Source organism: Elgaria multicarinata, chromosome 3, assembly GCF_023053635.1.
Source record: "Elgaria multicarinata webbii isolate HBS135686 ecotype San Diego chromosome 3, rElgMul1.1.pri, whole genome shotgun sequence".
Taxonomy (NCBI): Eukaryota; Metazoa; Chordata; class Lepidosauria; order Squamata; family Anguidae; genus Elgaria; species Elgaria multicarinata.
In genome coordinates, this window is record NC_086173.1 from 29,380,961 (window position 1) to 29,393,022 (window position 12,062).

The 12,062-nt window shown below is 45.7% G+C and overlaps 1 protein-coding gene across 1 annotated transcript; it reads left to right on the plus strand.

Annotated features, from left to right (window-relative positions):
- The first annotated feature begins 472 nt into the window (after positions 1-472).
- Positions 473-11,977, plus strand: CCDC65 (coiled-coil domain containing 65). Its single transcript, XM_063123135.1, has 9 exons — positions 473-535; positions 899-1,038; positions 3,209-3,376; positions 4,222-4,391; positions 4,499-4,637; positions 4,849-5,046; positions 8,068-8,286; positions 10,633-10,785; positions 11,519-11,977. The coding sequence occupies exons 2-9, from the start codon at positions 907-909 to the stop codon at positions 11,831-11,833; spliced, it is 1,494 nt and encodes a 497-aa protein (XP_062979205.1). The 5' UTR covers positions 473-535; positions 899-906; the 3' UTR covers positions 11,834-11,977.
- Positions 11,978-12,062: the final 85 nt, after the last annotated feature.

A 12,062-nucleotide genomic window follows, 5' to 3' on the forward strand; every position in this document is an offset into this window, starting at 1 on the left:
ACTGTGGAGGAAATTATTCCCAGAAAGATTCTTCCTAGGAGAGGAGGATAATACATGTCTAAAGGAGGGGAACTTGATCTCCTCCACCTTTTAAGTGGATAAAGACTAGGTGTCTTGAATGGCTGCATGATAGTAAAAATCAGTGTGTGAACAATTACCTGACATAAAAATGCAGTGATAGGGAAAGCTTCACCTGTTGATTTCTACCCTCTGTCCTGCTGTAAAAAGGCACAGAGCCTCAGTCCATAAACAAGGTTAAGTGGCAACTCCAATTTTGAGAATGTGGGTACTCCCAAAAGGACTGCCCAAGGAGACCACCATGTTGTGTGTCACTTGCTATTGATCATTTGCCATTCTAGGTTCATCTGTGGCTTCCTTCTTCCCTTCCAGAAGGTTTCCTGGCAGTTTTCGTCTCATCAGACGTGAACCTTGCAAAGTGGTGGGAAAGCCACCAAGGCTAGCACGTGAGAGAGAGTGGACTGACCCAGATTTGAGGCTTCAGCCAGACGCGAGATCTAAGAATTGCAATAAAGAGGTGAGGAAAGGGAAGGTGGGAAGAAGAGAGACTGGGAGGACCCAAGTTACAATCCCATCTCAGCTCTGAAAGTGGCTTTGGGCCATCCACTATTTTTCAGCCTAACCTACATCACAGGGTTGTTGTGAGGATGAAAGAGGGGACCATGCATGCCTCTGCCTGAGATCCTTGCAGGAAGTGCAGGATAATAACAAATAAGGAACGGGTATAGTGAATGTATTAAAGGAATCTGTGCATTTATGTGTATTAGTGGAAGTGAGATGTAGCTGTTAGAGCTGACTTCCTTTAGCTTAGCATCTAAGTGGTAGAGCTTTGTTAGCTGACTTGGTTCTTCCTCTGTCATAATCCTCTTCACCTTCCTAGGAGCCACCATGCCGAAGAAGAAGGGACGCAAACGGGTGATGCTGACTGAAGAAGAACGGATGCTGCTGATGCAACAGAAGCAGCTGGCTGAGGAGGAAATGATTAAGAAAAAGGAGGATGTGCTGGCCCAGTTCCTGAAGGTACCATTTGTTTGCCTGATCCTAAGGAGCACTGGATTACGAGGAAGATCAGTGGGGTGTTTTGTGCTGTAGGGAGAGGAGTGAAGGGTCAATATAGTGTTGAGCTCTATGCCCTGTACTGTAAGAAGTGTGTGAGGTGGTTTTAAAATATGGGGAGGGGGAAAATCATATTATTAGATATCTAGGCTTGCTCAAAATGAAAAACAATGTAGCAGGGGGCTCTTTACGTTGTAATTTAAGGGAGAATTGTTTATAAATGTGAGGGAACAGGGTGACTCACAGAATCGTGCAGTGGTTTGGACAGTGATGCTGTCTTGAATGTGCTACTTGTGAACATTATGAATGCAAAACAGAAAGCAGGAGAGTAGCATTTTAAAATCAACTTCAGTCTAGTGTGGTAAATCAAGTAAGAGGTTATTATGTAGTCTGTTAGAGTACATTAAGGGGGGGAAATCCGCAGCTTTACTTGGGTTTCTTCTTCTGGAATCTTTCCACATTTGCGACTGGCTTCTTTAGACAATGACCGCTTGGTTTTGAATTGAAAATATCCCCTCTTGACAATGGTATTCTGTTAAATGAAACAGCACCATCTAATGGCAGAATTGTAGTGCTGCGCCAGTTTTATACACTAGGGAAATCCTGTGATAATTTAAATACTGCATTATCTCAATTTTTTAAAAAAGCAAGATTACCGGGGGGAAAGCACAGGTGGCAACCTGGAGGTCAACGGTGCCATGTAAAGGACCCATAAACCTCTGTTGAATGGCCCATCATGTGTGTGCGATAAATCACTCATGTAGAGAAGCTCAATATCTATTTGGCAGAGAAAAATCAAAATTAGGCTAGCCGTTCATAGATAGATGCACTAGACAAAGCAGCGCAGGATACAAAATGCTGCAAACCAATATTTATTGGGAAATCCCAAGGCCTCAGCAAACTTTGAGCTCAACGTTCTTCCTCAGGGGAGTAATTTTTGACAATAGAGTGGATTTTGAATTAGATAGCTCTCTGTATTGCAAAAAAGAAAAAAAAGAAAGAAAAAAAAAGCCTGCTTTGCTGGGAAAGATGTTTGAGCTCAAAAATGTGTTGAAACTTTGGCATCCCCACAATTGGTGTGTGCCATTTTGGGTTCCCTTCCTTCTTTTTATGTAGCGCTGGAACTATTAGTACTGCCCTCTACTGCTGGCTAACGAGCGAGTACAAGGGCAGACATGGAAGGCAAGCAGATGGGTAGGCAGGCAGAAAAATAGAGTGGCAGTCATGGGATTGCAATTGAATAGCTTCCAGTTATAACAAGTTATTCAGCAACAGCAGGCCTTAGAGCGTATACTGGAAGAAGTGGGATGTGGGCCATGGTCACTTGACTCCTTGTCGCAGGAAGATTCTGACCAAAAGGTAAAGTTCCAGTGCAGTTCTTAATGACACTTCTGTTATTAAATTGAATTGCCAGGCATATATGATTGCCAGCACAGAGATTCAGGGATAGAGCAATGAGGGCCATGGCTAATGACAGCTTTCAGTTTAGCATCAGAAACTCAGGTTGTATGTCACACTGGCCTTGATAATATCTCTGAAGTTCTGATCTGAAGTTTCTTCTAACTGCCTTAAAGTACCGACAATTCCTTTGCCCCACCAGCTGGCTTTGTGGTCTAGTGAGTGAGTAAGAAGCTGGCTTGGCGGTGTAGTAAGTAAGTAAGCAAACATTGTTTAAAGTAAAAATGGCTAATAGACTTGGAAGACCTCAGTGGCAGGTATCCCTGAATTAAACAATGACTAATAAATGATCACACAATGTCTTCATGAGCTGTTCCCCGGCCCAACTTGCTTTACAGTTAGGAAGTATTTCCTGATGTCCATTTAAGGGCACATGGCTCATAACAGGATCAGTGCTGTTTCGGTACACACCTGATCACCACAGGAGATGAGCACAGAGTGCTTCAGTTTACTGAGGGATTATTGTAGGACCAGTGTAGATGGTGTGTGGCTGGCAGACAAAGCTTACATTGGGACTTTTCTGTAATGGTTTCATTTTTACATGTACTTCAATTAACAACGCCAAGACACTTTGGTCCTCATTTACTGCTCAATCACTGCCTTTGGCTTATTTGTTGCTTTGTGATGTCTGGATTATGTTGAGATTTCTTGTTTAATGTTATGGTCCATAATATAGGAGAAGCTGGCCAAGGAGGAGCGCAACAGCGTTGTGAACATGCACAAGATCAATCTACAGTGGCGCACTGTGCTCCGTGAAGTCAAGGCCAGGGAGCTACGCAAAGACATAGAAATTCTCAGCCAGACCTTTGAACGTGTGGTGGACTGCAAAGATAGTGTTATTAAGGTAAGCCGTGGCCCCTAAAACCCATGGAAGGAGACTGTGAAACAGTTGGTGTCTCTCTCAGAGACTGGAGAGGGAATTTAATGCCGCTCTTGAGAGTCACTGCTGCTTTATAACATTATACACACACACACACTGGCAAAAGATATAAACAACAACAAAATCTAAAGGAAAATAACAATGGTGTATCTGCATTACAACGAAAAGTAGTTCCCACTTGGTACAGTCATGTATCTCTTGTGCAACATATATTGCCTTTGCTCTTGTTTGTACGTTACTTTGTGAGGGTGTAGCCTTTAAAAGCAAATATATCCTTTGAAAGGTTACACCCTCCCAAAGTAATGTACAAAGATATATGTATGTGTATGAAAAGTAACATACAAACAAGAGCAAAGGCAAGAAAGAAAGATATAATAGCCACATTAACAAGTGAACAGAATACTTTGAGAAGCTGCTCTGAAACACTTAAGCTAATTACTATAATCTTAGTTAAAGGCAGCATTGAAGGAGAAGGTCTTCATAGTTTGCCAGAACATCTTCACTGCGAGTCAGTAGGAAGGGAGTTCCACAGTTCTGGGGCCACCACCAGGAAGGCCCTATCCCTCGTGCACATCAACCTGGCTGATTTTAAGGGTGGGTTCTTGAGGACCTCTGAGACAGGTCTTAAAAGTATGATGAAAATGGTCCTTTAAATAACATGGCCCAGCTCCGGTATATTTAATTTCTAGTGTCAGAATTTATTATTTCAGGTCTTGGAATTCTGGGGTATTTTTCTTACTGAATTCTTTAGCACTCTAAAACAGATTGATCTCTTGCTATGGCCATATGATCTCTCTCTATCCCTCCAGTCCCTTGCTAAGGACCTTGCTGAAGCAGAAGCTCAATACACACATGCCCTGCGCAGCCACTTACACAGCATCGATCAACTGTTGCAACTCCAGCGTTGTCGCCTGGGCTACTTGGAGGAGGATTACCACACTGAGCTACAGGCACTGCAGAAGGAGTTTGATGCAGAGAGGTAAGAAGGAAGAAGGGAAGAATGTCGGGCTGGGAAAGATTCTGGGTCAGCACTTGTGGAAATCTGATTAGTTGGATTTCTGGAACTCTGGTTCCTGTTTCTGCCAGGAAGGTCATCATACAACATCATGATCAGGAGAGCCGCTACATCCAAGATGTACTGCTGGCTATGGAACAGAACTTTGCTGACAGCGAATATGAGGCCAGGCTTGACTTCCAGAGTACAAGAGATGATGTCAAGAACAAGGTGTGAGTTGGGACGTGGGAAGAGAACTTTACATTTGCTAATGAATGGCAGAAATGTACCCCATGTTGTTGTAGACAGTATCCTCAGGAAAATCTTTGTACATACGTTTTATCAATATTACAATCAATATTACAGTTGATTGGCCAACTCCAGAACAGGCAAGGAGGGAATTGGGAGAGTCCTGATCCATGTTCATTTCCCCCCCCCCCAGAACTTGGAGGAGAAGCATTACCTGCGCATGCAGTTGGAGGGTAAAGTGGAGGAGCTATGGAAACGCTTCCAACAGGCCTTGCGTAACTACACAGATGCAACAGAGGATCGTAAGTTTGCCTTTGAAGCACTCAAAATCAGGGATGAGAAGAGCACCAGGGAGATTGAAATGCAGATGAAGAAACTGCAGAAGATGCAGGTGAGTGGTTCCTCTCAGGCATATCTAACAGGGGGTACATTTGGGTTGAAGAGGCTTCTGACACTCCAGGCCTTATTTCTACCTACAATTTATGACATTGCTGAGCTGTCCCTGCAGGAGAGCTGTATTGTTCCAAAACCATAGCATGACTAACCTCTCAGAGCACCCTGGTTCAACCCCCTCCCCATTCACCATCTAGATACCTAACCAGTGGCCTCTTCATACATTTGGCAACCCATATGCAGTGACCTCTAGGAGCATGTAGAATTGCTGCTTGACTCACAGTTTATCTGGGTTCATCTGGATAAAGGAAACACCGCTTTTATATGAGTGGTACATTCATGACGATTACCATGGTAGTGTCTTGAAAAAGGTGTCGTCCATTACCGGAATCAAAGCAGCTGTGGATAAACTTTCCACACGAAGATGCCATTTATATGAACTGATGGCCCCTTTGGGTGGATGGTGGGTAGATCCCAGACAGCCCAGAAGCCTGGTGACAGTGATGTGTGCCACTGGAAGTGATGGAGGAGGGGCATTGAATGCATGATTTGGGTCTGTAAAGTCAAGTGGACAGAATGCGAGGGTTGGAAAGGGGGAAAATCCCATCAGCCCTTGCAGTTATTCAGGATTCTCTTACGCAGATAAACTTACACACACACACACACACACACACACACACCAGATGAATGTGAGAAAATGGGCTCAAGTCCCAAAATATTCGGGAATTAATGAGGGAGCCATGTGCAAGTCATGATGGGTTTTGCCTACACAATCACTTTTTCACAAGGCAGAGGGTCTAGTCTACTACTGTCTTACACAGGATCAAGACATCTTCCTTCACAATAGTGGCTTTTTATGGCAGGGATACCATATTCTCCCCAAATGCAGCAGCAGCAATATTTTGAACTTGTGAAAATGCAATTCTTCCGATCGCGCTCGCTTCTACCTGCACCGCCATGTGGAATAACATTCTGGAAGTTTTTTCCCCAATGGAAACCACCTATCGGTGACTGAATTCGCCTGTGCTCTGTTCTGAATGTTTTCGTTACCTTTTATTTATATTGAATATGAGCTTAAATAATAGGCTGTACAACTGCAGCATGAGGGCAATAATTCAGCTTTTTAAGAATGTACCAATTCCAGTGAGGCAAATCTTCTTGTTTTTACACACGCACCATTTTGTAAAATGTTTATTTCATTTTTTAATGTTTGTTTTAATATTAATATGCTGCTGCAGTGGAGTGCTGTGCTGACTGGGTTATTTTAAAAAAAACATTTATCAGAGCACAGTTGTCTTGAGCCAGACTGCCTCCCTCCCAGCAGGGCTCTTCCCCTCACCCCATCCATGGCTTAGTGCAGATTCAGCATTGCACTGATACCTCTCAAAAGGGATTGTTGCGCTAAGGCAGAAAATGCATTTGGGCGGCGCTGTGCATGATGGTGTGGAAGGGCCCTTTATCTCTGCCTCAAAATTCCACCTGTAAAATGGGAAGAACCGGAGGCAGCCCTACCAGAAGGACAAGGTGAGGCTGCCACCTTGAGAAGTGGATTTTCAGTAGCATAAAGGAGGAAAGACACATGGATTTAATAAATATGACCAAATCCACTGGTCTTCTCGCGCAGCAGTCCATTCATTTCATCAAGGCTCATTCTGGAAAATTTCACTGTGGGTTGGCTCCCATGTTAAGGCGCTACTTAGAGTTTGTCTGAGGCTCATGTGGCGCAGAGCGGTAAAGCAGCAGTTTCTGCAGCTGAAACTCTCCCCACGGCCTGAGTTCGATCCCAGCGGAAGCTGGTTTCAGGCAGCCGGCTCGGGTCGACTCAGCCTTCCATCCTCCCGAGGTCGGTAAAATGAGTACCCAGTTAGCTGGGGGAAAGGTAATAACGGCCGGGGAAGGCAACGGCAAACCACCCCCTCAGTGCTTGCACGAGAGGTTCCTTTCCTAGAGTTTGTCTATAAGCACCAAAATGTCTTGGGCTAACACTGGGCATAATCATTATTATTATTATTATTATTGCTAATTTCTTTCATCCACATCTGTTTTGCCCACACTTCCTTATCTCATGCATCTGTAATTTTCAAACTAACTTCATGGGATACTTTCTTTGTTGCTCTGTTTTGCTGAAGAACTGTTGTGCATCTGCCACAGGAGGATGCTTGCATGTTGGAGAGGATTCTGTGGCACATCCTGTGGCTGTGTGTGTGTGTGTGCTCTCTGTTCAAGTGGGGTGCCAGTCAGGCTGTTCGGCTTTTCAGAGTGAACTGAAGTGTACGCTCTAATACACCCCAAACAACCCTGGTTGAGGCTGCACATTGTAGGTGGGCCAGTAATGGCATGCAAATGGTCTTCTAGGGAAGCTTGTCCACAGGTACTGACTTTCTCATTGATGAGCCCCTATTAGGCTTCCTCCCCTGGAAAGCAGTTTGAAAACCCCAGCCATACATCTATTCCTTACTCCCACCCCCCTCCATTCTTCCAACGTATTCATGTAGGATTCTCTGAACCACCCGCCTCACTTCCCACCTCGCCTCACTGTGGCCACCTTCTATGGCCACAGTTCCTCATCATTTATTTATTTATTATTTATTACATTTATATACTGCCCCATAGCCGAAGCTCTCTGGGCGGTTTACAACATGTAATCATGTAATTACCACTATCCTTCTAGAACAGTGGATTTCACACCTGCAAATCTGCAAGTCAAAATGTCTGTCTTAACTACACCTCCTCCTATGGCTACAACATTCGGTGTTTATAGCAAGGTTGGGGAACGTTTTTTGAATCAAGGGCCATGTTTCCTTGGGAGAAAGTAGTTGGGGTCATAATCCAGCAGTAGGCAGGGCCTGGGCCCATGGTTAGCAGGGCCTGGGTCCATGGTTAGCAGGGCCAGAGCCAGAATGGGCATAGCTGGAGCTAAAACTGGATGGCAACACCCCTTCTCTGTCTCTCTGCTTTCTCTTTATAGCTGCTACAGAGAAACCTCTGTAGCTGAATATCTCCCCTTTATTGTCACCAGGACCTCATTATCGCTCTGAAGAACAAGATTGTGCTTCATGCACGGGAAAGCGAGGAGCAAAATCGGCATGTCCGTGACGAGAAGGAAGTGGTGCTAAAGCAACTGCAGAAGCTCAAGAGCCAAATGAATCGGGCAAGAAGCAAGGCCCGGAACAATCTGGCTAAGCTGTCCAGGGAGAGCAGTGGGACTCTCAAAGTGCTGGAACGCGTGGTGGAGAAGGTAAAATGCCTGGTGGGCATTTCTGAGCATTCATGGCTTGGGACTCTTTTCAAACAGGTCATGAAAGTCAGAAGGGTGGTGGAAAAGAGCATGCCTAAATCTTGCCCTCAGTGATCTCTGGAAGCCTTAGGGGTTCCCAAAATAGAGTCTAGATGGAGCAGGGGTGTTTCAGTTGTGCAGTGCAACTTTGGCATATATAGAAGTAGCATCCAGTTGGCTCCAGGCAAGCCTGTATTAGTGAAGGCCCTCTTTTGGGTGGAGTTCCCCCCTCCTGACCATATCCAGGCTCCTGTTCTTCTGACATTGCCAAAGGATGGAGGAATCAGGTTTTATTTCCCCTGCTTGGAAGCTGCCTTGGTCAGAGCATCTGTCTTCAGTTTCCCATCTTGTGTGCTATGTGTGAGGCTTGTGAACAGTTAAACTTTGGGGAGGTGGCAAATAGTAAATAAGTAAGTGGAGTAGATAAATCATTTTAAGAAGCAGCACCGACTCACTCTCTCAGTGTGTGTGTGTGTGTGTGCGTGTGTGCATCTCACAAGCCTACACATGCACAACGAGAGCAGCAGACCTTGGCCCTTGTCTCCACTTACCACTTCTATCCATGCTGGAACAGAGCAGGGGAGAGAAGAAAAGACGTTGGAACCAGGATCTACCTCTGCCCGATTTTCAGGGATCCCACTCCCCACAGCTCACCCTATTCAGTAGGATCCCCGACCCTCTGTGTAACATTTCAGTATGGTGTAGTGGCTAAGGTGTTGGACTGGGAATTGGGAGATCCAGGTTCTAGACCCCACTCGGCCATGAAAACCCACTGGGTGACTTTGGGCCAGTCACAGACTCTCAGCCCAACCTACCTCACAGGGTTGTTGTTGTGAGGATAAAAATGGAGAGGAGGAGGATTGTGTACACCACCTTGAGTTCCTTGGAGAAAAATATGCAGGATATATAATAAATAAATTTCCAGGAGGCTGGAGGGGCTGCTGTGGGGAAGAGGGGTAGGTGGGGAAGCCCACTTCCGTCAGCCCAGTTGCACACACCTAAACCTGGATCTAACCCAAAGGCAGTAGTAGCAAGGGCATAGTGTGCTGGGGCCAAAGATAGGATGTCCTTGACTGCAGGAAGGGAAAAATATAAAGGCTGGGATTGTTCAATTAGGAGAGAAGGGAATTCTTGTTGGGAGAAACTGTAGGGATGAGGGAGAAGCAACACTGAGGGCCACATCTCCCGGCTCTTGGCTGTACGAAGATTTTTGGCATGTGCATCTTTTTAGACAAAGTGCCTGTTCCATGCTGTTGGATACTGATCCTTGCAATTTCAGATGGCAGGAGAGCAAATCCCTTATCATCTCCTCTTTGCCTTGGAAGAAGGAGTGCTTTTCCAGCCATTACGTGGCAGCAAACCTCTCGCATAGTCTACCCTTGTCAAGGAGATACTGCTGATTCTGGCTCTTGGATGTGATACATCCATTTCCTATGTGTTTGCCACATTCACACATATATTTTAGTTATACATTAAAAAAACCCAACCATAAATCTTAAAATCTCCAGCATGGGAAAGGGCAACCATGTGTACTATTGTGCAAAAAGGGTGCAAGTGTCTTGTTTTGTCATAATGATCTGTTTGGAAGCCACCATGCAGAGCAACCCTCAATTATGTAACTGGCAAAAAAAGAGCCACACAATTTTACTTCTTATGTAGAGATTATTTCAGTGTAGGAAAAAACATAATACACAGCGTCTCTTAAAGGTACAGGCTGGTTGGATAGTGGCACCTCTTTTTCCAGGTGATATAGGGCCTCTTCTGCCCAGACCAGCTACACATTGTTTTGAACTGTCCTGACACAGGTGATGGAAATTCAAAAGCCACAGAGGACGCAGCACATCCCCTGAGAGGCAGCTCTTCCACAAATGCGATCTTGTGCAGTTCAAGGCTCCCTTGTGTATGATAGCTGGAAACTCAAGGTTTATCAATATGGCAAACGTGTATTGTTTTTATAATTTAATTGTCATGGCTTTTCCTAAAGCCGGAGCCCGCAGGCCTCATCTGGCGTGCAACACCTCTGCCAGTCTTCACCCAAGACTTCCTTTCCCAAGCAGGAAGGGGACACCCTGCTCACTGCCTGAGTAGGGAGAGAAGAGTCCCTTGAAAGCCCAGAGTTCTGGGAATTGTAGATTGGTGAAGATGGTGAGAATTCTGTTAAGACGGTCCTAACTCCCACCCTCACAGGACTCCAGTTCCTAGTTTAGGATAGACAGTTGCCGCTGCACAAGCCCCAGCCTTGGAAAATGTACCCTGTGCCAGACCTAGAGGAAGGCCACATCAAACCATTGCTTCCTGTCCCTACAGGCTGAGCTGATCCTGCGCCTGGCTGAAATGTGTCGCAGGTTGGAGTCTGAGGAGGAGAAGGTGCTGCCTTTTTATGCTAGCTCCCTGAGCTGGGATGAACAGAAGTCTGTGGATAAGGTGGCCATGGAGAAACCAGTCGAGCCGCTAGCTCAGGTGAATGTGGAAATGGGTGGGGTGCACATCTGTCTGCTTCGTGGACAAAGAGGAGGATGCTGTTCTCTAGATTCATTGTCTGGATTAATCCCTCTTGGAACATTAGGATTATTCTTTGTCCCTAGGGCTTTGTCAGGTTGGCATTCACTGCTGTTCTCTCCCAGGCAGGATGGTAGGATTGAGGTAAAACTATATGGTGGGGCTGGTGCAAAATGGAAGCTTCTGTCCCAAGGCCAGCAGCAGCAATTGGGAGGGATTTTCATTGAGACCTTGGCCAGTGTGGGAAGTTAACATTCCACATCATAAAGCTGATCTTGTTCAGCCTGACATGCCTGCTATTAACAAAGAAAACCCCACAATTTAATGTGACCTGATTGATTGGCATCATGGGTAATTTGGCCCTTTGATATTAGCTCTTTCTTTGCCTCTGGTTCCCCCCCATAAAAAAAATATGCTTTCCACCTACCCCTTCTGACCAGGCAGACCTGCCTAAAGTGCCCTTCCTCTTTCTGGTATTTGCTCAGCCACAGGAAATTAACTTTGTAACATCTCCGGTGGCTGTTTCGTTCACAAGCGTTTCGTTTAGTCTGCTGAGGACCTGTGCCTTTCACACAACTCCAACCAGGCATTTCTTTCCAGGCAAAGTCCTGCTCGTTCTCCAAAGTACAACTGCAATATAATTCCTTGCAACCAGCCCAGGCTTCTGCATTTTCCATGTTCTTTTCTTTCACAGATGATGCAGGACTACATGGGGCTGGAGCGCTTCTGGCAACGGTACAACAAGGTGAGGCTAGAAGAGCTTTCACTAGAGCGGACTAAAGAGGCCCAGCTCCAGGAAAACCGTAATCTGAGGCACCTGCTCAAGCAGTACCTGGATGGCATCTCTGTGAACGATGAGGTCCTGAGTCAGATCAATCCACTGATGATCGTCAACCAGCACACTGTTATCCCGTCTATGCCCCAGCCTGTGCCCATTACAGAGGCCCGGGTCAAGCGGCCTATCTATAACGTAATTGAGGCGGCACATGAGGTTTCGCATATCCTTTGAGCCAGCACCTTGTGATCTCAGTGTTCTCTTTTGCCCTATTAACAGGCCACTGGGCATAAAGAAGGGCCGAGCCATCCCAGCCAGAGGCCTGAACTGGGCCTTTTGAGAAGGCCGTTCCCCCAGCAAGCTGCCATTAAAGAGTTAAACAGAGCTGAGTGTCTTGGAGCCTTTTCTCTCCTCTGCAATCAAACCCACAGAGAAGCTGGTATATCAGGAACTTGGGTTGTGG